General features: G+C 52.8%; 1 protein-coding gene across 1 annotated transcript in view; it reads left to right on the forward strand.

Annotated features, from left to right (window-relative positions):
• The window catches only part of DYNC2I1 (dynein 2 intermediate chain 1), a 50888-nt gene extending 28821 nt beyond the window's left edge, over positions 1-22067 (forward strand). Inside the window, exons 10-25 of the mRNA XM_060108428.1 lie at positions 204-423; positions 1801-1903; positions 3087-3216; positions 4864-4975; positions 5677-5768; positions 7029-7158; positions 9012-9184; positions 9919-10081; positions 12683-12796; positions 12894-12955; positions 13334-13385; positions 14450-14510; positions 17227-17326; positions 17468-17599; positions 19268-19491; positions 21438-22067. Coding sequence (XP_059964411.1) covers positions 204-423; positions 1801-1903; positions 3087-3216; positions 4864-4975; positions 5677-5768; positions 7029-7158; positions 9012-9184; positions 9919-10081; positions 12683-12796; positions 12894-12955; positions 13334-13385; positions 14450-14510; positions 17227-17326; positions 17468-17599; positions 19268-19491; positions 21438-21612 — 2043 coding nt within the window. The 3' untranslated portion in view covers positions 21613-22067. The remainder of the gene's footprint in view (positions 1-203; positions 424-1800; positions 1904-3086; positions 3217-4863; positions 4976-5676; positions 5769-7028; positions 7159-9011; positions 9185-9918; positions 10082-12682; positions 12797-12893; positions 12956-13333; positions 13386-14449; positions 14511-17226; positions 17327-17467; positions 17600-19267; positions 19492-21437) is intronic.
• The last annotated feature ends 2646 nt before the right edge of the window (positions 22068-24713 follow it).

Raw genomic sequence — 24713 nt, forward strand, 5'->3', positions numbered from 1 at the left:
TCTTTCAGAGCTCTCAGTGTACGTAGTTCTGTAGAGTTTATACAGATGCAGAGAAACAAACGCAGCAGTTCGTACAGATTTGTGATTCAGTGATGTTGAAATCTGTGAGCTGTAGAAGTCGCCCTGAGCCACACTGAGGACCACCTCTGTTTCAGGCTGTAAGCTGTGTGCTTTGTCCTGTGTGCGTCTGCTACTGTTTGCAGGACTACGAGGATGACTTTGAGGTCTGTGACGGGGACGATGACGATGCTGCACATGATCCTGAATCAGGAGAGACAGCGGAGGAGCTTCCTCCGGCCAGAAGGAGGGAGATACAGGAGATTCAGAAAGCCATCCACGCAGAAAACGAACGGGTCAGCAAGCTGTTCTCGAAGCCGTTTGAGAAGCAAGGCCGGACGGAGCGTGGCAGGGGGCCGGGGCCGGGTACGTGAGTGTGTGCTGGTCCCGCGTCGCTCCCAGCCCTTCTGCTCCATGACGGCGCCCGGCAGGTGCTCAGCGCTGCTCCTTCCCTGCGCTGTGTCGTCTGTCAGCTGCACAGGCTGCTGCTTTTCTGGCAGAGGAACGTGAGGGTCGGCAGGAGGCCCGGGCGTGTCAGGGGCAGCGTGGCAGCACAGGGTCTGTTCCCTAGGGAGCTGTCCTCTCCCGGCGATTTTCTTTAGGAGATTGGAAGTGTATTTTGCTCAAAAGTTCTTGGCATCTGGGTATGATCAGGTTACTTGTAAGGGTCGGAGAGTTCTTTTCATAAACGCTCCTGTCTGTCCTGAGTGCCAGGTGTCCTGAGGGATGAGAAACAGGAGGCGCTCGGTCAGCACCCTGCTCGCGGCCTCCAGGCGGTGCCCTGCTGGGATCCGGCTGTGCCTGGCGGGTCTGATAAAGCTGTAAGACGGCAGGAGAGGGCACGCTCTTTGCAGGAGTTCAAACATGTATCCAAGAGGAATGAGAAGACAGACTAAGATACAACTGAAATAAATGTGTAGACAAAGATGGGGGTCCGTCTGCATGGGGAGCACAGAAATCCCTGGGGGAGAGAGGCAACGGAGGCTGTCTGCATGGGAGGGTGAGGGCCCGAGCTGTCCGTCCTGGTGGGAGCTTTTGGCAGTTGATGGTGGGTCACCAGGCCAGCGACCTCTGCACCCTGTGAACTGATGAACCCCTGCCCGCATCTGCCTGTTTTCTCTCTGCCACAGTGAGTGGCTGATCCAGCATTAAGTTGCATCTGTCTCTGTTCTTCAGTTGTTTTGTGCATTCACGTCTCAGCTCCCTTACCAGAGGACACACCTTTTGGAGGGGGAGGGGGAGAGTGGGGCGGGAGTGGAGGACTGCCTTGTATATGTATTCTTTTTTTTTTTTTTTTTTTCCGGTACGCAGGCCTCTCACTGCTGTGGCCTCTCCCGTTGCGGAGCACAGGCTCCAGACACGCAGGCTCGGCAGCCATGGCTCAGGGGCCCAGCCGCTCCGCGGCATGTGGGATCTTCCCGGAGCGGGGCACGAACCCATGCCTCCTGCATCGGCAGGCGGACTCTCAACCACTGCACCACCAGGGAAACCCGTGTCTTCTTAAATATTTCTAAACGTAGTGTGATTGGCACATGTGTAGGAAGTGTTGCTTTGTTGCTGAGAGTTTTAGATGACGGTAGCTGAAGTGGTTCTTGAATGCTTGTAGAAGATGTTTAACACTAGTTATGTGTAAAGACCTTACTGGACGTAATTGGTTTGCATGCTTCTAGTTGGTTTGCTCTTGATTTCTTTTGCTTGAAGAAACGTTTCAGTGTCACGAAAACGCTTTTTGTGTGTGTGCAGCTGCAGACGTTTCCCCCTCCGAAACCCCTGCTTGTGGGATTTTCCTGGACTTTGCGACAGCCTCACGCCGCCAGAAGAGTCGGACTCAGGCCCTTAAGCAAAAGTAGGTGTGTTGGGAACTTTGCAGAAGGAATTAGGGAGTTTTAATACACTTTTCTTCAACGTACCCTTAAAAATTAGCTCTTGTTTTGTTTTCACTGCTGGCGTTCAGGCACATGATTTCATTGTGCTCCGTTTCCCTGTGTCCAGATGTTGTGTCCTGGTGCGGGTGTGCAGTGCTGTAGACAAGCTCGGCCCTAGCATTGGTGTTAGTTCTGGGGCGCCCTGGGAGCCCCCATGTCACGGCTGCGGCAGGGTCACAGTCAGGGGCCCATGAGGCCGGTGGCCGGAACCCGTGAGCAGAGGGTCGGCCTGGCCCAGCCTGCGCCTCTGGTGCTGCTCCCTCCTGCCCTGGCGTTGGCGTCACTCAGGGCCAGCGCTCTGTTTCTCGCGTGAGGAAGCTGGGGCTTCGTGGGTGAAGAGTCCCACACTGGCTCTGCCGCCAGGTGCCCGGGCGCTGTGACTCCTGTGTCAGTGTCCTCCGTGGGTGCCGCAGGCCAGTCGTGTAGACAACGAAGCGCAGGCTCCAGGTTAGCCTCTGGTGGAGGTGGATGTGAGCTTTGAGCAGCCCGGGCCACCAGGTGTCAGAGTCCAAGCTTGCACGACTGTGAACTCAGAAATTTGCAAAATTCCTAGATTCATGAAAGTGGAGAACAGAATCTCAGCCCGTGGTCTGCTGTACTAAACCCAATACAGTCTGGGAGTAGATGCAAGAGTCCACCCAGATCTGGGATGGACGCGGTAGGTTTAGAGAGAGTGGGGTCAGCCAGGGAGACGCACTGGCGGAGCGGGCTTTCCCTCCCCCGGGTCTCACGGCCGTCAACCTCTGCGGCAGCACGGCTCTGCCAGTGTCTTATCAGATGAAGGTGGGGGTGAGGGTGGACAGGAGCCCACCTGGCTGCACGCGTCCCTTGGGAGTGGCCAGGGCTCCGTCCCTCAGAGCAGGGTGGGCGGCGGGCAGGTGGGATGGGGGCCTGAGGGTGCCGACAGCGCAGTTGGGGGTTCAGCCCCGGGGCCTCGCTGTCCACGCGTGAGTTCCCACCTTAGTGACTGTTCGTATCTCAGGCTCCCACCTAGACAGAGCTTCACGAGCCCCTTGGCCGGAGCCGCCAGCTCCTCCTGAGGCTCCCTCCCCCGGCCCATTCTTCCCTTTGCACGTGGTTGATGTCACGTCATCTCGTTTCCAGGACACGCAGCACAAAGCTGCTCCGGCTTATCGACCTGGACTTCTCCTTCACCTTCTCCCTCCTGGACCTCCCACCAGTGAACGAGTACGACATGTACATTAGAAACTTTGGGAGAAAAAACACCAAGCAGGTGAGTACAAGGTTATCTACCAAGTGCGAGTACAGTGCGTTGGCAGGAGTTTGTGTGGCTTGTGTCCTGTTCTGGGCGTTAGACCTCAGAGTGGTTGTGAGGGACGCAGGCATCACATGCTCGTCACCTGGAGGTCGGGCCAGCATCCTCGGCGCCCTGGAGGCTCCTGGGCACGGATGTGGATCGCTCCCAAGCCCTGAGGACAGCCCCAAGTAGGGGGAGTTTACTGAAGGTCACCGGGAAGTCACCTCGGATCACTTGCTTGGGTTCCTGTGGGGCTGTAGCATCCTGCACTGCCTCCGAGTCCTGCACATATGTTCCTGCATGTAGGGACTCCAGGATCAGCGACCGAGAGCCTCCCAAATCCCAAGACACTGGGCTCACCTCAATATCCCTCCTGCCTGTTCCATTCTCCTCACCCTCCTCTCAAGGTCTTCCTGTGCCAGGCCCCCCACACCTGCCTGTGGATCCCCCTTGCCTTCCCAGGCTCCCCCACACCTGCCTGTGGATCCCCCTTACCTTCCCAGGCTTCCCCGTCACCTGCCTGTGGATCGCCCTTACCTTCCCAGGCTTCCCCGTCACCTCCCTGTGGATCCCCCTTACCTTCCCAGGCTCCCCCACACCTGCCTGTGGATCCCCCTTGCCTTCCCAGGCTCCCCCACACCTGCCTGTGGATCCCCCTTACCTTCCCAGGCTTTCCCGTCACCTGCCTGTGGATCCCCCTTACCTTCCCAGGCTCCCCCACACCTGCCTGTGGATCCCCCTTGCCTTCCCAGGCCCCCCTATCACCTGCCTGTGGATCCTTCTTGCCAGGTCCCTTTGTCATCTACCTGTTTTTCTCCATTACCTGGCTTAGGCCACCCAGCCTCTCCTGCCATCTACCTGCCTGTTGCTCTTTGTCCTTGTCCTGCCCTCTAGGCAACTAGGTGAGCCCTCCCTGATGACTTACACTGAGTGTCCTCTGCCTCCAGGGTTGCTACAGTACGTCCCACACAGCCCTGTCTTTCCCTGTAGTACTTCCAGTTGTTGACTGTATGACAGTCCACATCCCAACGTGGTGGAGTCTTGGAGTCAGGGATTTCCTGGGACATTTTTCTTCTGTCCCCACGGTGCACCTATCAACATGCTCTTGGATGTATCAGTCAGTAATCTTTCACTGGGGAGGAGGTCACAGGAGGAAATTTAAGAAGCTGACTGTTTAACCCTGGCTTTGCAGCTGACTCACCCTGACCTTGAGCAGACTATCTAACTTCTTTGCTTGTTTTCCTCATCTTAAAGCTATTAGTATCAAAACTGTCTTTACTGAAGCATGTACATTTTTGAAATAAATAAATTTGTGTCTGGTTTTGCAAAGCTGCTATGTTCTAAGAGAATAGGGTGTTGGTGGACCAGGTCATCGTATTTTCAAACCAGAGCTGAATTGTTTGTTGTGACTTTTTGAAAACACTTTTGAAATTTAGGCCCATATTTATCAAACGTTTAAGACACAACCAGTCTTTGCATGATGGTTATTTATGCCATGATGCTTACTTTTGACAAACTAGAAGACTGTTATCATTAACTTAAAAATTGTTAGTTGTTTTCAGTAATGAGAAATGGCTCTGAGGTTGAGATCCAAAGCTAATTCAGCCCAGCTTTGTTTTTCAGGCTTATGTTCAGTATAATGAAGATAACGCGGACAGGGACGTCCAGACTGAAGAGGTTGAGACTCAGGAAGTGTGGACCCAGCACCCGGGGGAAGGCGCGGCCGTGTCTGGGGGTAACCAGCCTCTGCTCTCGACCCTGGGAGTTGTGTTTCCTCCCTTTCTTGTTCTTTCCTCCGTCTCGAGTGTGGTTGTCACCACGTGACTGTGGAAACACCAGAGCTCTTCCAAACACCACCCTTAGCACCTGCGCGGAGCTGGAGGCCTGGGCTGGGCCCTGATCAGGGTTCACAACACTTGTTCCTAAACGGAGGGGAAAGAGCCCACACGCCAAACCAGCGCTTTGCAGATGGGCTTCTAAAACACCCTCTGCTCTTCATGTGGGGTAGTGTGTTCTCATTCTTAGAGAAGTTTCATCGTTAAGTACATTTTCCAGGTATGTCACATCAAGACAGATGGAAGCCCCTGGAATATGCAGAGTTGTGCTTGCCTTGCGTTCTCCTCGGTTACGTACGTGCTAAATATTGCTTTACTGGTGGATTGTTCATTCTGAGGAATTACCTCTGTTACTCCCTTTCCTCAGGGAAGTCTCATCCTAAGAAAATAACACACCTAAACGTAACACATACATAATAAACTGATGCTTTAAGTAGGATTCTGTTTACAGACTTCTGAGAAATCAGGAGGAGATCTAGAGGATGAGATGGCACCCCCTGGCTTCCCCTCCAGGGCTCCTGGTTCGCTCCTACGCCCTTTGACGTGTGCGACCGTGACCGTGAGAGTCGCGCTGGCTGGTTTCACGTGCACTGTTTTTCAGGGAGTGAGCGGAGAGGCCCCCTTGATGCCGCCACCATCATCCCGAAGGTCAACACGCCCCGCCTGTGCAGCTTCCTCCGGGCCGCTTGCCAGGTGCGCTCTGCCCTGGGCAGGGACCCCAGCAGCTTCTGTGGCTGCAGGCACTGTCTGTGTGTTTGGATTCTGTACTGTAATGTTGGTTGCTTGCATTTTAAAATGAATATAGACTAAAAAACAGACATACAAAGTCGGCAAGGTGAGCACACATCTAGGGTATTTGAAACTAGTAAACTCATGACTTTAAAAACTGGTTATGGAAATCTTCAAAGTCCGTACAAAGGTCGAGGGGCGGCAGGTGGCCGCCGCATGCTTCAGAGGTCCCGGCTTGCAGCCCTTCACCTCTTGAGCCCCACCACGCACCCCTCAATTACGTCAAGCAAACCACCGTCACCGTCCTGGTCCCTCTATGGGTGTTTCCGTATGAGCCCCTGGAGGAAGAGGATCAGAATCAGTAATGTTTCTTAGTACATCCAGCGTAAGGTTGGCGTTTGTGTTTCTTCACTATCTCGTGCTGTTTCCACGTCAGCTCAGAATTCAAGTCTAAAGCACCGATAAGTATAATACACGTGAATCCGACATGTAGATTCAGAATGAGACTGTCCTCAGCCCCGTGCTGGACGCCTGGTGGTGGTCTCCGAGCTGCGTTACGGAGAGTCTGTGCTTTACGAGATACGACCGTGCTTTCACACGCTTGCACGTGAAGTCAGCCACTCTCAGTGAGAGTTCACACGCTCGGGTGCCGGGTGACGTGGAGGAAAGGTGGGCTGGAGCAGGAAGCAGGGGTGGCCGGGGGTCAAAGACCTTTATCTCACCCCTGGGCCTCCCGCCCCGTCCCGTCTGTTCTCAGCGGGTGCCTCTCCTGAGTCCACCTCGCCTTTGTCTTCCCCATTGTCGTCCTGAGCGTGACCCATGACCCATGAGGGCAGTGACGGTGATTTGCTGTCACACTGGGTCCTTACCGCAGCCCGGTGAGCAGGACGTGGTGCTGTAGGTGGCATTTCCATGCCCCTGTTTCTTCTAGAAAAGCTGGAGGGTCCCTTTCCCCACTCCCGTTATTTTAGCAAAAGGTTTACTATGAAAAATGACATCCAGTGTTAAATAATGGCTCTGGAGTTTACATTAATGGAACTTTACCGGGTAGTTTCTATTATTGTGCGGAAAGGAGAAAGTAATTTCCTTCTGTCCGTTTACTGATGTCCTGGACTTAGGCAGTTATTTTAAGAAACAGGTAAGATCAGGTAGTGCTTTGTTTTATCTTATAAAATGAGTCCATTTGAGAGTGTTGAAGAAGGACTGCTCGTGTGTCTTTGAAAGGTGATTGCGGTTCTGCTTGAGGAGGATCGGGTGGCGTCAGAGCCGAGCTGGACGCCCCGGGCGCAGGACTGCACCCTGCGTTTCAGCGATAGCTCCGCGCAGCTGAACACCAGCTTGCCGTTCCTTCAAAGTAAGCAGTCCTCAAAGTAAACACTCACGTTGAGACAGTGACCATTACTGCTACACCCTGTGTTAGCAGGGGGATTACCGAACAGGGAGCGGAGGTTCAGCTTCTACAGACTCGAGCGCGTGTGTCACAGGAATGACGGGCGCTCACGGCTAGAGGGACGGGGGGAGCAGCGTGAGGGAGCGTCCAGGTGGGAGTTGTGTGGTTAACTGAGCCCAGCGCTGACTTAGATTTAAGTTGATCCGTGGTTACAGAGCATGAAATTCACTGAAGTGAAGCCCGTGTCATCACAGGTGGAGTGGAACTGCATGTGGTCATAAACAAAACAAACTGCGTGTGCATGACCAAGTGTAAATTGCTTAAGCAGGTCGCCTCCTTGCTTTTAAAACAAGTGGCTGGTGAGGGCTTGGGTGGCAACCATGGTCCTGGTCTGCGTGGAGAAGGGCGAGGAGTGCACGGGCCCCGCAGTCAGCCCTGCCGGGTGCTTCTGGGCCTGCATGACCCGGTGCATTGATGCCGCTTGTTCTAGAAGTTCCTCTATCCTGCCTGCTGTAGAGATCTAGATTTGTATCCATACCTCTGCATTGACCATTAGCACCAATGGCATTGCTAATTTAAAAAACTCATGTTGGGCTTCCCGGGTGGCGCAGTGGTTGAGAGCCCGCCTGCCGATGCAGGGGACACGGGTTCGTGCCCCGGTCTGGGAGGATCCCACATGCCGCGGAGTGGCTGGGCCCGTGAGCCATGGCCGCTGAGCCTGCGCATCCAGAGCCTGTGCTCCGCCATGGGAGAGGCCACAACAGTGAGAGGCCCGCGTACCACAAAAAAACAAAACAAAACAAAACAACCAACTCATGTTGTTTGAGGGTATTTTTGTTTTTAAAAGGTAAGAGTTATCCTGTTAGAAAAACAATAAATCATTGCATCTATAGCATTCAAAATACAGCTGTCCACACCACCACCTCCCCCTGCAGCCCAAGAAACAGGAATTAAAGCAGTGCTTTCCTCCAGGAGCTGATAAGCGATGGTGGCTTCACAGAGCCGGGGCTGGGGGCTGGGTCGTGCTTGTTCCAGAACCCTTAGGTAGAGACAGAGGACGCACGGCTGTTGTCTGGGACTTGCCCCTTAGTTCCGAGTGTGGGCAGAGTGGAGGTTTTTCTTGTGTTTTGTTTTAGTAAAGTGAGTTTTGAGGTAACGGGAGAGGAGATTGGGATGGCAGGTGTCCTTGACCTGGGCCTGGTTCACGTTACCTGGATCTGAGCTCCAAGGGAGTGACACGGGACCCTCACAGAGTCCACTCGATGCCACCGTTGCCAGGAAACGTGCAGCGCTGGTGGCCCACTCATTCTTCTCGATACTCAGGAGTGTGTGCAGTGTCCCAGGCCTCAGAGCCACAGTGGACAGACAGACAGACAGAAATCCTGCCTCTGTAAGTGGACCGAACGAGGGGAACAGACAGTGTATCTGAGGGACGGATATCAGGAGGAAGATGGGTGTCAGGCAGGGTCCCGTTGCCGGGGGAGAAGGCACTGATGGGGCAGCTGTGATGCCCCACCCAGGTCACCTCTGCTCCCATGGGCCCGTGGGAGCAGCTGATGGACAGCGGAGTCCCAGGCCGCTTTGTGCCGAGCGTGGAGGAGGGTGGCTTCTAGCAAACGAGGCCAACTTGGACGTTTTCAAGTCGAGCTTGGCCATTTGTCAAAACCCCGATTTCAGGTGCGGGCGTCTTCGGAAGACCATGTTTATTTCTTCATTAAGCTGAAATGTATCTGAATAATCTTAAGTATGTTCGTTTCACGTGGCAGATCACTGGCAGATCACTAAATGCAGAAACATTTTTCTTGTCTTATCCTCAGACCGGAGGGTATCCTACCTGCATGCCTCTCCGGTTCAGAGGCGGATGGTGGTGTCCGTGCACGGCAGACCTGGGAAGGCCTTCGCGCCCCTGCTGGACAGCAGATACGTGCTCTGCGTGTGGGACATCTGGCAGCCGTCGGGGCCCCAGAAGGTCCTGATATGCGAGTCGAAGGTATAGCCTGGGAGAGCTGTGGGTGTCACTAGCAGAGGGCAGGCACCAGGAGGGCGTCCAAGGCCACTGCTTTCTGTCCCTGCCGCCCCAGCTGTGTGCAGGGTGACGAGGTGCAGAAACTCCTAGTTGGAAGGACCCGCTCGACGGAGGGGCCAGGTTCCCGCAGCCTCTCGGTCCCTGGCCTTCAGCACTGTTGTGGCTGTGACTTAATGGAAACGTTGGCTCTGGCACCCCTGGGATCCCAGAAGTGTGCTTCCTGGCTTGCTCCACTTGGTCCGGATACTGTAGAGCTTTCTTAACGTGCCTGAGATTTTCCGAGTCCTTGGCCTCGTGCGTTTGCTACCCCTGGTTAGCGGGGCTGTGGTGTGGTGACCGCGTGGATACAGTGGCAGAGCTGCCCTTTTACGCGTGTGTTTCTAGTCATGTGCGCCTTGACCTCAAAGTCGTCGATTGCCTCCAAAGCTGTGGAGAAGGATAACTTTTATGTATCAGTTTTGGGGGCTTGAAAATAACAACTTACTGTGATGCAGGATGTAAATAAAATGGCAGGAGGGCTCAGCCCTTCTGGGCCACCTGATGGGGCTGAATGGAGGCACCGTGGCCACGCCCCGCAGCCGCCATCCCTCCCGTCACCCAGGGAGGCGACACGCAGGCGCCCTTGGCTTCCAGGTGGAAGGTCCATGGGCACCGGTGCCTCCACTTGTCAGCCCCCGGCTTTCTCTGCATCTTTCTAGGTCACTTGCTGCTGCTTTAGCCCCTTTAAAGCCTTCTTGCTGTTTGCTGGGACCGTGCACGGCTCGGTGGTCGTGTGGGATCTGAGGGAAGATGCCAGGATCCATCGTTACGTGAAGCTGAGTGGGTGCTTCTGGACGTTCAGGACCGCAACCTTTTCCACCGGTCAGTGACACTGCCCGCCAGCCCAGGGTCTTCCGGAGCAGCCGTGAAATCCCTTTGCATCGTTCATGTAGGTCATCCCAGAGGACAGCGCTGACCTAAGAGCAAAAGAGACCTGTGATAAACAGGAGAAACGGCCTCCTTCCGGCAGCTGCTCAGGCAGCGGCAGTGGTGATGGGAGTGCTCCGTCCTGTTAATAACTCTGGGGACTTCAGGTCCTCAGTGAGATGACGCCCAGTTTTAAACCAGTCTGAGGTGTGTTGCTGTGTGCGCTCCTGTGGCTCAGACAGCCCCACTGGAGGCTGAAGGAGAGAAGTAGTGGCCTCTCGGGGGTCAAAAGGAACCAGAACCACTGGAGCTGCCAGGACCCCTAGTTAGACTCCTGTGAATACTTCATGCCATGCGGTTGCTGCCACAACCACCCACAACCACAACCACAATTACAATTCCAACCGCAGCCAATCACAACCATAACCACAACCGGTTACAACCATAGCCAACTACAACCACAACCAACCACAACCACAATTCCAACCACCGCCCATCACGACCATAACCACAACCACAAACAAGGACAAGCACGACCACCACCCCACCCCGCCCCAACCCTGGGTAGGCACTTGTGTTCTGGAGTTTTCTCTCAGTGCTTTGTGGACGTGACCTGTTCAGCACCCGTCTCTGCCCACCTGCCAGCGCTCAGGGCTGGGAGGCTCGTCCATGAGCACACCGACCTTGGGGCAGGGCCTGCGCTCAGACCTGACTGTCTCTCACCATCCTTCTCCCTGTTCCTGCCCAGGGATCCCCCCACCACCACCACCACAGCTGGCTTTGCGTCTCCCCGTCTTCACGAGTCCCAGGATCGGCGTTTTCTCTGTAGTTTTACCTTCTCCGAAGGCAAGTGCTGGGACCCTGCAGGGCCCAGACCTCCGAGCCTGGCCTCCGTCCCTTCGGGAGACGTGCCTGCGCTCACGGCTGTGTGCGGCTCAGAACGTCCCCCCTCCTTCTCTGGGCAGGGTCCTCTGCTGGGCACCACGTGGGTTTTTGCGCCCGTTGGTGGGCGGGCTCCTGGTTAATTCCCATGGCTGGCGGTCAGGACTGGAGCCTGCACCCCAGGCGCCACAGGCTGCACGTCCTCGCCAGCGGGGCCGGCAGACTTCCTGCCCTTCTGGTGGGTGCTGGTGTGTCTCGGGGTTTTATTTTGTGTTTCCCTGAGGACATGGGATGCGGAGCGTCTCCAGGTGCTTATTTGCTGTCTGTCTTCAGTGGGGTGTGCTTAGGTCTCTCACGCATCTGTAAATTGAGTTGTTGCTTCTTACTGGTGCGTTGTTCGAGGCCTCGTGTGCTCTGGACACAGTCCTGTGTCAGGACTGATCGCCCCTGCCTGGGGCACCGCACGTATCCTGCATAGCTCTATACGTTCTCGGAGTACATCTGTGTTTTATACATAAAAGGCAAGGTTTCTTTCGTCTCCCAACAACCAATTTTTGCCCCTTTGGGGGTGAAATTGCCACTATTGAGAACGTATGAGTTTATAGGTACCTTATGGGTTGGATGCTGTTAGAAAAGATATCTTTTAAGAAGGTGCATTTTCTAAGTGCTGCTGATATTACTAATTAACCTTTGAATTCACCACCGTGTTCAAAACACTAAAACTCTTAAGTTTTTAAACTTAATTACTCCATTAACATGCTGCCTTCGTTTCCTTTTGCCATTCAAACCTTCAAAGCCTCAGTAACCTCAGGCCCAGAGGCCACCCCTTCCTCAGCTGGCCTCCCTCACGTTCACTGAATCTGAATCCCTGTCACTTATTCTTCATTCCTGAGACCGTTTTGTCTTTGTCTTCAGTTTCTTTCCTGAGTTCAGCCCTAACTCTCATTTTCTTTCTTGATGTTTTTTAATCCATTTTTGTTCTGGATTTCTGATTTCAGATGTTTTTGTTTGTTTATGTGCTTTAAACACATTTCCAGACGTATTTTTGAAGAGATGTGATGTAGTTTGGAGTGTTGGGTTTTGGTCTTCTGTCTCACGCTTGTTTTTTGGAGGGGGAATTTTCATGGGTTGAAATGCTTTCATTTGCATTTTCTCTCGAGTTCCCTCGGTAGCTTTGTGTGGAGTTTGTCTGTTCTTTTCTACTCCGGGACATTTTGTAGGTGGATATGCCAGGTCAGAGGAGCTCTGTTCCATTGGACTGTGAGGTGTCGTTTCTTCAAAGGTGCTGCTCTTGGTGGGGGATGAGCCTGCAGCTCCCAGTCTCCCTACTCCCCGTTCCCTGTGCCGCTCTGGCCGTGAGCCCCCCGCTCCCCCGCAGTCGGGAGGCCCCAGCTTCTGCGCTGTCTCTGTGACCCCCCTCGCCGTGGAGAGCCCCCCCCAGCCCTGTCCGTCCTTGTACCTGCCGCCGTGCAGACCCAGGGCCGCCACTCTTCTCACAGGTGTGACGCAGTCTGTGGCCTCTGCTCCTCGGTGACGCTGAGCGCCGTGGCACGTGTCCTTTCACCGTGGTGTGCGTGGCCTCGTGCTTTGGGAAGATGTGCCTGTCCCTGCACAACGTTAACTGTACTCCACGGCTCACTACGTGCCTGTGGTGCATGTGCTTTTCATCCCCAGATGGTGTCCTGACGTCTGTAAACCACCGCAGCCCCCTCCAGGCGATAGAACCCATCTCAGGGTCTGTCTGCAAAAGACAGAGCTGTGTGCTTTCACCTTTTTCTACTCAAGAAGGTACGTGACCCTCCACTTCCATAAAATCCTGAGCTCAAGTTGTGAGATGTGGTTTCCTGGTTATGAGCCGGTCCTTCCCCGGTTCTGTCTTCACTAGAGCCAGCAGGCCTGTCCTTCCATGTCGCTTCCTTGGACGAGAGTGGGGTTCTCAACGTGTGGGTGAGTTGGACGCGCAAGCGCTCGCCCCAGGGTTTGCGTGGTGGTCGGTGGTCTGTGGTCGGGGTGGCAGGGGGAGATGCGTGCAGAGCAGGGGCGACCGTGCAGTCAGCTATGGTGGGGAAGCCAGGACAAGACGGGCTTGCTGGGAATGCCTGTGGGAGTGAAAGGGGAGCAGTGTCAGGGCCGGAGGATGCACAGGGCATTGACCGGTCACAGAGTGTAGAGAAACAGGTCGAAGAAGGCGATTTATAACTTTTAAACGCTAGTCTTTCTTCTGGAGGAATTAAATTTTTAGTGCCTTAATTAGAGCTATGCTTTGCTTAGACTGTTTCACGATTATTACACGTGCTGATATTCATCTTCAGTGTTCTATTTCAGGTGGTGGTTGAATTAGCAAAGGCAGATACTGCAGGTGCAATAAGTGACTTAGGTAACTATTAAATAAAAACTGAGTTTAATCAACGGTTGCTAAAATCAGTAAAGATTAAAATACCAATAACCGCTTTGAAGAATCAGTAATTAGCTGCATGGAAAATGAAGATTAAGTTGTGTATTTTATAACCTGTTGGCTGTTGAACAGGCCCCTGACGCCCTTGTCACAGGAGGCCCGTGCGTGTCGTCTGCTCTGTGCCCCCTGAGGGCGTCCCCGAGACTCGGTGTCTAAGGCCTGGGTGTGTGTGACCCCCAAGAACTCTGAGACTGGAGCCACCGGGGGCGGGGGTGCTCTGCGGCCGGCAGTTTGCTGTCCCGATGCCCTGGGCTGGGGCACCGAGGGGCCGCCCGCCTGTACTTCCTCAGCAGCTCCAGCCGCTTATTTAACGACCGGCCCCTTCCCCTTGTTTGGGCCGGGGGCACCCCCATAGAGCCAGCCAGAAAATAGGACCAGAGTCACTCTGACTTCTTGAAATGAGGAGGGGCCGGTGCTGTGGACCCCCCTCTCCTGGAGAAAGGATGCGGTGGAAGCCATCCTGAGGGGCCTCTCTTCTCAGCCTCGTCTTCCTGCAGCATCCACTCTGCTCCCTGTGAGCCGGGGCTGCTGTGGGTGTGGGACATCGGGCGGGGCAGGACGGGGCTAGAGGTGCCGGAGGGGGCCTCCCCACCTGCATGGGGAACCGAAACCGGCACGGGAGGACATTTACAGGAGAGGGTTTCTGTGGGGAATTGGAGGTTTGTTAAATATTGATTTTTTTTCTTTTTTTGCTTAAGTGTACTTCCCTTTTTAAATCAAATCTAAAAATGTAAAGGCTTTTTGATATTGATTCCACCAACCCTCTTCCCCTAAGGCCCTGAACTGCAAATTCTTAATTCATATCCTAAGGCAATTGCAGGAACCTCCCCTGCGTGAGGGACGGGACACTCTTCATCAATCTGCATTTTTATATTATTTCCTAACACAGATATTTAAGCAATGAAAAATAATTCCAGGCAAATGTAATTGGATTTTGGTTAACTTATATTAAGAGGTGCATTTACTTCCGGTTTCTCTGTTTGCAGGTTTACTCCCTGGAGGGAGGATAAAGCTGGTGCACAGCGTCGCGATTCAGCTGCGCGACAGGTAGGTCTGAGCCACATCCCTGCTCACAAAGCCCTGTTTCCCACAGGAGGAAATAGCGTTAGGTAATAAGGCACGGCCAGGCTGGCACTGAAGAACCCTAACTTCTCCCGTTGTATTTTTGCTAAATAGTTTATTTGCTACTTAGTTTATTATTAATGAATCAAAGTAATAAATGCAATTGCCAGGTATAGAGCTAACATTTTTCTTTGATTAAAATATTTTCTATCTTATGAATTGGTATGATTTGACTCTTTTTCATCCAGTTTTAATACAACCCTGAAGTTAAATAGACAAGTTTCAGGAACTAGAAACATGGGTATGAAAGTTTTATTCAGAAATTAGGTTTCTGTTTTTACTCAAATAACTTAATATGATGTAAAAATCTTAGATATATGAATATTGTTTGTGGTATTTATATATTTCATGTTAGTTTATCTCCCGAAGATGTCTTTTCTCATCTTTTCACCGCAGTCAGGGCCTAGCTATCAGCCTGTGATTTACCCTGGAAAACGCTTTGATATTAGCCTGACTTTTCCTCATCAGACAGAACACTTCTGGGTTGTATCAATGAATTCATACATGCTTCATGATTGTAAATCGCCTGCCGTTGATTTCAGTATCATTATGACAAGGAGTGAGTTATGTTTGAAAAAACTCATCTAATACACTGCAGACCCCACCACGGTGGCCCCCTGACCGCTCACTGAATTTCTGTGAGACCATTCTCGTCTCCATTATGGCCGTATCACTTCATACCGTGCATTGCATTTATCTTTTAACTATGCATTTCTCCTGTACCGAACTATACGCTCTTTAAAGGAAAGTGTCACCTGTAGCTGATGTTAGGTTTTCCCCGCTAAGTGCTGGCAGTGCCTCCCCCAGGTCCGGGTGTAGCAAACATCTGTCCAGACCGTATCTGCACACTTGCCGAGTGGTGTGTGTTCTACCGGCTGCCTCGTGGTGCCTCTTCCCTCAGGGAGGGCCCTGAAGTGCAGACAAGTGACCAATAGCCGCTGCAGCCTTGGGGTCGGCCTCTGGCAGAGGGAGGCTGGCAGGGGTGGCGGTGAGGGGGCTGGGCTGAGAGGCAGGCCGCCCGGCAGCTGCCTGGCCCGGGGGCTCAGAGCAGGAGCGGCTCTCCAGAGCCCCCCTGCCAGACCTGAGCCTCCCTTCCTGAACTCGGGCATTCCGGGGAGGAGGGGGACCTTGGGTGAAGTGCCCCTGACCCCTGGGGCAGCAAGGCCTCCCCTGAGAGTGGCCTGGTGGCACGTCTCCTCATCCCCGTGGCTTGGCACACGCGTGAAGTGCTGGGGGGAGCCCCGCAGAGTGTGGGCTCGGAGGAGGGACGGCCATGGGATGGGGGTGGGATGAGAGTCAGGGAGCCTGCGCCGGGCAGAGGGAGCCCAGAGGCATGAAGACGCTGATGGTTTCAGACGTTCGAGTAGGATTGCTGTCAGGAGAGGGGTAGAGTCAGTGGCCTGACCCTCAGGAGGGTCTGCTGCGCCGAGGGTTCAGACAGTTCTCTCGAGGGTGACGGGGACTCATCTCGGATCTCTGCGTAAGGAGGGGTGTGTCTTGTTTGTGGTTTAGAACCATGAACTTGGCAACAGTGTAAGCTTGGAACAGAGGAGGGGACTCGGGGAGAGCTTCGGGAGCTGCCGTGGGGGTGGATCGAGATCCGAGATGAGAGTCTGAACCAGGCGGCACTCGTGGGCACGGAGGGCCAGGCTCAGTCAGGGGTGGGACTGAGCACACCTGGTGGCCGGCTGGTTCCAGGAACCGGGGAGAGCCTGCCTCTCGCCCAGGTGTCCAGCTCAGCTGAGGGGCACCATGCAGCTGAGGACCAGGAGGGAAGAGGGGGCCTGGGGGTGGGAAGGGCGGGACCTGGTCGACCCAGCATGGAGGTGACCAGGGCAGCGGGCCCCGAGGCGGGGATCTCGGCCGGAGGTAAGAGAGGGGAGAGACTGAGGGGCCAGATCCCCGACCCGGGACCGGGGCAGCGTGGCAGGAGCAGCCCTGGGCCCTGGTTGTTACAATACAAACACTGTGCAAGGTAAAAAACCAACAACACACTAAATACAGTCTTTTAAAGAAGAGAGGAAAGTGCCAGAATAAGGGTGGAGCTTGAAGTCAGCCTGCAGGCTTTTGGGTGGTGATGGGGCTGGGAGCTGGCTCCCGTGGGGACCAGGGACGTGTCGGGCCTGCTGGGCAGCGAGCTGGAGCTGACCCCTGCCCGGGACCCTGGGTCGCACTGCCCCTCCAGTGGGAGAATCCCAGAAGCCGAGCCGGGGTGCGGTCAGGGGTTCACAGCTGAGGAGTGAGTGTGGGGCAGACCAGTGCCCGGGGGCTGTCAGCACCGGGACAGCTGCCTGCGGGCGGGCACGTCCACGGCCAGGCTCATGGTGGGGGGTCACGGACGCTGCCGTGTGAGGGACACCCACCAGGGTACGAGAGAGAATTGTGCGATCAGAAAGACATTTCTCGAAATGGAGCTGTTGTCTCTGAAATTTAAGTCTGTGAATGAAAGAGTGGATTAGACAGTAGAAGAAATAATGAGTGAGCAAGAGGATGGGCTGAAGGAACTGTCCAGAGCATGGTAACCGAAGGGAAAAGGAACTAGAAGCGCGTCCAGTGGCAGATGGCAGGTGACGGTGTTAAGTGTCGCCTCCGCCCTGACAGTTTCAAGACTGCCCATCTGTTCATCTTTGCTGTTTTTCAGACTTTCCCATAAAGGTTATGAATTTTGGGGGTCCACACAAACACTGAACGTTAAATTTCTGCCTTCAGACCCTAATCGCTTTGTTGTTGGCACAGACATGGTGAGTAATGGTCTAGATTTCATTCTGTAAGTATTTTTGTTGGAGATAAACTTACTGTTTGCTTTAATCAGAATGTTGATTAAATTGTTTCAAGAATAAGAGCTTTACCCTGCCTGGTTCCCTCCTTCCTCTCCCTTCCAGGGCCTCATCAGTCATGGCACCAGACAAGACGTGAGAGTCTCTCCCAGGTTGTTCAGGCCCCAGCAGCAGGGCGTGAGGCCGGTGAAGGTGAACGTGATTGACTTTTCACCGTTTGGAGAACCAGTATTCCTGGTAAGAATGCCTGTTTTTTAAGCACTGATTCTTTTGCAGCGTCTGCTGGGGTCTACAGCACTCGGGTCTGGTCTCCTGAAGTCCCATCCGTGTGCTCAGCACAGCTCATTCCATGAGGCTGTTGTCTGGATCTTCAGACGTTTTATTCTGACGTCATTTTCGACTTGTAGAAAAGTTACAAGGACGGCACAGAGCGTTCCCCCTCGCCCCCCCACCATCCTGAGCGTGCAGTGACACACTTGCCGTGGCCAGGACGCTCCACCCCAGGGGCTGGGTGTTGGTCTTCTGTAGCCCAGGCCAGCCCCAGTCAGTCCTGCTCTCTGCAGGTCTGAGTGCAAGCCCACGACTGTCCCGACTGTCCTTTGTGAGCAGTGTCGTGGCCCAGGTCATGCGTCCCGTTCAGTCACTGTGGCTGCTCACCGCCTTCACTGGGACCGGCCTCAGCATCGCACAGAGGGCCTGGACGTCCCCTGTGGAGTCTGGGGACATCTCCTCACAATTAGATGCAGGCCTTTCCTGACCGTGGGGCCCCTCCTTCCCTGTCTGATCAGCCAGGGCCTGGTGGAAGACGCACAGACCCTGAGCTGCTGCTGTTTCTCACCCACCATGTCGGCCACCAGGCGGGTTCTGTCGCCCTGTCGTTAATTCTATGGGAGCTGTCGCTGGTCAGAAGACTGCCTTTCTTCCGTGTGTATTTCTCGGCTAAACGTGGACACGAGGCTTTTCACTGTCTTCAGTGCATCTCAGATTCGCTGCCTGCATTTATTCCACTGCTCAGATGGTCCCTCCGGGGGAAGGGGTCCCTGAAGGTGGTTCTGACATCATTCCGGGAGCCCCTCTTTGCTTTCTGGCACAGGAACCCTCGGGATCAGCCATTACTCCAAGGAGTCCTGGCTCCTGTTAGGAGAAAATTACCTAGAAACCAAGACCTGGGCAGTCAGAAGTGCTTGTGTACAGGACACGACATCGAGATCTCCTCTGGTCTCCATCTACGCACCACCCACCGGGCGTCGCACACACACCCTATTCCCTGGCTGGCCCAGGGTCCCCTCCACCCTCCCGACAGTGGACACCTGGCTCTATTATGCATAAATCTATTCATTTACTTTAGAAGCTTTCGTGATTGCTATATCTTGCCTCTGCTTTTTTTGAAAGATTAAATATGTGAAGAATTAAATATATTGAGTAAAAAGGAATTAAGTTTCCTTTTCCTAGGCTAAAAATTTAGTTTTTTACTAGGCCAGCTGAGTTTTGTTTTATGGAAATTTCAATCCAAAAGGAATGTAAAGCCGTATTATATGTGCAAACGTATGTGATTGTTTTAGAAAAGACGTCAGTCTTACCAATCTTAATGTCCTATGCTTGAGTCAGCAATATTCAGCTTTGTTAAAAATAAACACCTATTTATATGTTCACTGAATTAACCCATCATTAGCCCTTTTGGGGAGGGGCAGGGGGTACAAAGTGTATCAGAATCTCCAAACGCTCACCTTTGTGATTTGTGAGGACAAGATATAATGTTACAATTTTATGTTTGGAAAACAAAATATAAACCAAATATTTTTGCTGTACAACAAAAAAAGCTGATGTCCTGAAAATTTTCCTTGGCTACTGAGCTTGAGTAAAAAAGGGAAAAGAACTGTGATAAGGTTTCCCCGCCTCCCCCAGGCCGGCTGTTCTGACGGGAGCATCAGGCTGCACCAGCTGACGGCCGAGCACCCGCTCCTGCAGTGGGACAAGAGCACCCACGGCCGCGCCGTCATTGGCCTGCAGTGGTCCTCGACGAGACCGGCTGTGTTCCTGGTCCAGGACGACACATCCTGTGTGTATATTTGGGACCTCCTGGAGAGCGATTTGGGTCCTGTCACCAAACAGCCCGTCTATCCAGACAGGTAAGTCTGATGAAACTCAGGATGAGCCCTCCTCGGTGACTTTTTGCAGAAGCATCACTGATGGTCTTTGTTGCTTAATTTATGTATAAGGCCACCACACTTTAAAGTATGGTTATTTATATTTAAATTTAAATATTAGTTTTATATTTATATATTTGAGTAAGATCTTAAAAAACCACTTTAAAGTGTGTTTGTTTCATATTTAGTCCAAAATAGTCTAAGGATCAAAGAATTACGTTATCTATCATTTATTTATTTATTTATATTGAGGTATAATTGATGTAAAACATATTGGTTTCAGGTGCACAACATAATGATGCGAAGTTTGTATATATTGTCTTTTTTTTAAGATTTTATTTATTAATATGTGGTCTTATTTATTTATTTATTTTGGGCAGTGTTGGGTCTTCGTTTCTGTGTGAGAGCTTTCTCTAGTTGCGGCAAGTGGGGGCCACTCTTCATCGCGGTGCGCGGGCCTCTCACTATCATGGCCTCTCTTGTTGCGGAGCACAGGCTCCAGACACGCAGGCTCAGTAGTTGTGGCTCACAGGCCTAGTTGCTCCACGACATGTGGGATCTTTCCAGACCAGGGCTCGAACCCATGTCCCCTGCATTGGCAGGCAGATTCTCAACCACTGCGCCACCAGGGAAGCCCATATATTGTCTTATGATACGTCTGTCACCCTACATAGTTCCAGAAGTTTTGTCTTGTGATGAGAACTTTTAATATTTACTCTCATCAACTTTCAAATATGCCACACAGTGTTATTAACCATAGTTGCCATGTGTACACTACGTCCCATGGCTTGTTCATTTTATAACTGGAAGCTTGTACCCCTTCGCCTGTTTGGTCCACACCCCACCCCCCTTCCTTTGGCAACCACCAGTCTGTTCTCTGTCTGTGAGCCTGTTTTGTGTGTGTGTGTGTGCAGGGTAGAGGTGGGGTTTCACACAGAAGTGAGATCACACAGTGTTTGTCCTTCTCTCTCTAACTTATTTCACTTAGCATAATGCCCTCAGGGTCCATCCATGTTGTCACAAATGGATTTCCTTTTTTATGGCTGAATAATATTCCACATGTATATGGATATATATATATATATATACACACACACATACACACACATATATATATATATAACATATTCTTTATCCATTCATCCCTTGATGGACACTTAGGTTGTTTCCATGTCTTGGCTCTTGTGAATAATGCTGCAGTGGACATGGGAGTGCAGATATCTCTTTGAGATAGTGGCTTCATTTTCTTTGGATAAATACCCAGGAGTGGAATTGCTGGATTGTATGGTGGCTCTATTTTTAATTCTTGAGAAACCTCCACACTGTTCTCCACTGTGTCTGCACCAATTTACATTCCCACCAGCAGTGCAGGAGGGCTCCCTTTTCTCCACACCCTCTCCAGCATTTGTTATTTCTTATCTTTTTTATGATGGCCATTCAGACAGGTGTGAGGTGATAGCTCCTTGTGGTTTTGATTTGCATTTCCCTGGTGATTAATGATGTTGAGCATCTTTTCACTTGTCTGTTGGCCATCTGTGTGTCTTCTTTGGAAAAATTTTTATTTAGATCTTCTGCCCGTTTTGTAATTGGATTGCTTGGTTTTTTTGCTATTGAGTTGTATGAGATCTTTATGTTTTGGTTAGTAACCCCCTAACAGGTGTATGATTGGCAAATATTTTCTCCCATTCTGTAGGTTGCCCTTTCATTTGTTTCTGGTTTATTTTGCTGTGCAGAAGCTGCTTCGTAGTCCCACCTGTTTGCTTCTGTTGCCTTTGCTTTTGGAGTCAGATCCAAAAAATCATCCCCAGACTGATGTCAAGGAGCTCTAACCTCCTATGCTTTCAGCATTTCTCTTCCTCCTGCTCCCCCCTGGGAAGGTGGGTAATTGGGAGACTCAGGATCACACGGCGTGTGCTTCTCGATTTCAGGCTGGTGGCCATGACTGTCGTGGGTGAAGCAGAGAAGACCCGCAGTGGCTTCCTGGCCCTGGTGCTGGCCAGAGCCTCAGGCGACGTGGACGTCCAGTACCTGCGGCGGGAGTGGGTGGCCCCGGTGGGCGACGAGCTGCAGAGGCTGCGGCTGCTGCTGCGGGAAGCCCTGTAAGTGGTGGGACACCGCGAGGAAGCCGTGCGGTGACCCCGATGTTACAGCTGATGGGTGTACATTCGTGTAGATAGAAGGCGTGTGGCCAGAATTCATTTTTCAAGAATGTCACTTCAATATGCCATAAATAAATTACTAATTTTGAATGGAAACAGCAGACATTTTAGTGTATACTGAACTTCAAAGGCAACAGAGAGCCAGGTAGGATGCTCTTTTCCAAGAATATTTCTACTGATTTTCAGAGCAGCTCTAAAATATTGTAACATTTATTACTAGGTTTTTAAACAATCCAAATAAAGATGTATTTAATGAACAGTTTTCTTAGTCATACGTAAAATGACATATTCACAGGTTTAAATTAAAGGACTGACTCTGCTGAAATGACCTCCCACCTGTGTTTCTTTAATACTTTGTTGGACTTCTGCTGGTAATGTTGGGATGTCTGTTCAGACACATTTGCACTATGCTTTATTATTAAAAATTAGTTTTGTCTAAAGATGATGCAAATATATAAATTCTCTTAATTGTACAGTTATAGGGACTTAAGGGCAGGAGAATTCTGGGGTGATGGCCTTTGCCTACACCCAGTGTCACTGACACAGTGACAGGTGAGCGTTCACTGGGGCAGGTTTGTTCTCTCTGGGCCACATGTGGCTGCTGCTTCGCCAGCGATGGGACGGTTTCACCCCAGAACTGGGACCAGGCAGAGGTCAGTCTCCCAGGGCCTGGGGCGCCCTCAGCAGGCCAGCACCCGGCGCTGTTCACCGAGTTTCTCATGAAGCCCTGAACTTCGCATCATCCTGTTAGGACGCTGCGCCCTGCCTACACCTCAGAACTGCGGCGCTGCCCAGATCCCGCTGAGGACCAGGACCGGGCGACGCGACCTGAGGGCTGGGAGGCGTTGGGCCCTGACCGCCCACCGTGGGGTCCACGCGGGCCCCCTGTGCTCGCCTCCTGCGCCACTGGAGCCCGGCGCCCGGCACGCCTCGTGTCCAGTGCCGCGGGGGGAAGAGGGGTCGGGAGGTGTCGGGGGTCCGGGCGCTCACCTGGACGGCGTCCAGTGGGTGCCTCCCGTGGGTGACCTTCTTGGGAGCCCCTCACGGCAGCCCCCCACCCCAGCGGCTCCCCGGGGGTTTCTCGCGGGTCCAGTCCAGGGTCCCCTCCACCCGGGTATGGGCTCCGTCCTCGGGACACGCGGCTCGCCCGCCGAGGCCTTTGCTCCTTCCGCGCGACCGGTCCCGGGAAACAGCAAACGAGACTCGTGTCGTGTCGTGTCAATTCCCCGGGAACCAACAGAGTCTGAAACGGGTGGAAGTGAACAGTGCAAAGCAGAGGCCAGAGAGGGCGACCCCCGTGCAGGCGACGCTCCCCAGCCCCGCATCCAGCTCCCCGCTCCCCTTTCCCCCCAGAGACCTGGACCTGGTAGCGCGGACCGCCACACGGGACCCGCCCCGGAGCCCCGGAGTCCGCTCGACTGCCCGGGTCAGCAGCAGCCTCCCGCAAGGCCAGCTCCACTGGGCTGAGCTGAACTGACCGGAACCTCTAAATCCATCGGGATTATTTAATTTATGTACAGTGGTTAGAATAGAAGAATTCTCTTAAATATGATGGTACCATCTTAAAATTATAAAATGAGATATTACCGTTTTTTTTTTGTTTTGTTTTGGTTTTTTTTTGCGGTACGCAGGCCTCTCACTGTTGTGGCCTCTCCCGTTGCGGAGCACAGGCTCCGGACGCGCAGGCTCAGCGGCCATGGCTCACGGGCCCAGCCGCTCCGCGGCATGTGGGATCCTCCCGGACCGGGCCTGCATCGGCAGGCGGACTCTCAACCACTGCGCCACCAGGGAAGCCCCCTCTCTACTTTCTGTACAAGCGGGCGCCTGGTGGGTTCGGTAACTCCCGAGCTCCCTTTCCCTCCACCCCTGCTCTGCGCAGGGACGTGCAGTCTGCAGCGCTGCTCTGTTAAGTTGCCCCATCGTCCCCCCAAGAGTAAACGCTCTCCACCCGCCTCCTCTTCCTTCAGCTTCTCCATCCCCCAGCCTTAAGCCTGTCTGACAAGGAAGGACTCTCTTGGGGGGCGGGGGGGCAGGAGGGAAGCCAGCCAAAACCCCTTCCAAAGGCCCCAGGGAGGCGGCCGGGGCTGCTTCCGGAAACGCCTAGTCCAGCATTCATGAGTGTATTTCATGCGCGCACAGAGACTGGGACTAAACTTACAGAGATGGGGCTCCTACAGAGCCAAGAACAGATGGTACTCGGGTCTTCACAGCAGGCTGACAGGTTTGGGAGAACACACGTGCCCATGCCTGTGAAAGTCTGCAGTGATGAGTCACCTTATGACGGGGTTTTAGTATATTGTGTGCCTTTAAATCTGAATGAATTGTAATTATTTTTGTTATGACTTGAAAATCACAAATTTTGCATATTCTAGATTCATGATTATAATGATTAAAACCAGGAAAGCTTGTGTTTTTCAGGTGTATTGAGTTCACTTGCTGCTTCTTATACTTTGCTATCTGTAGCATTCAGCATATAAGGATTTGTAAAGTCCTAAATCTCCAAAGGAGAGATTGGTGCTACTTGGCCTCATTATTTTGTAATTATATTCCAATAGTTTATTTCCCCCTGTTGGTCCTTCAGTGTCAGGGGTTGAATATAATGAATATAAGTAGCTTTAACCAAGATCCCAGTGACAGCTCTGGGGTCATCGTTGGCGCTGAGGCCTGCTATCCAGGGCTCAGTCAGGGGCGCCCCTGGGCAGGGGGAGGTGGGGCTGCTGTCACAAGTGGGGGCCCCCACCGCCTGTGCCTGCTCCACTTTCCTCATTAAACCTTTAGAGAAGATAATGGAAGTGACAGGCCCTTTTCTCTCCATCTTCCAAAGAACACTCTTCGGTACATGATGCCCTAAATCCTTTGTGACGTCCCCAAGCTAAGCAGGGCCTCTTACAGGGCCCGGTGGTTGGCGATGCAAACAGATGGCGATGACACACCGCCCACAACCTCTGCGGAGTCTTGTCCCCATTTCCACGAATAAGAAAGTTAATCTGTAAACTTTCAGCAGGACCTGCATTCAGGTGGGGCAGCCGACTGGAGGAGCAGGGG

The sequence above is a fragment of the Mesoplodon densirostris genome, chromosome 9 (genome assembly GCF_025265405.1).
Source record: "Mesoplodon densirostris isolate mMesDen1 chromosome 9, mMesDen1 primary haplotype, whole genome shotgun sequence".
NCBI classification, from domain to species: Eukaryota; Metazoa; Chordata; class Mammalia; order Artiodactyla; family Ziphiidae; genus Mesoplodon; species Mesoplodon densirostris.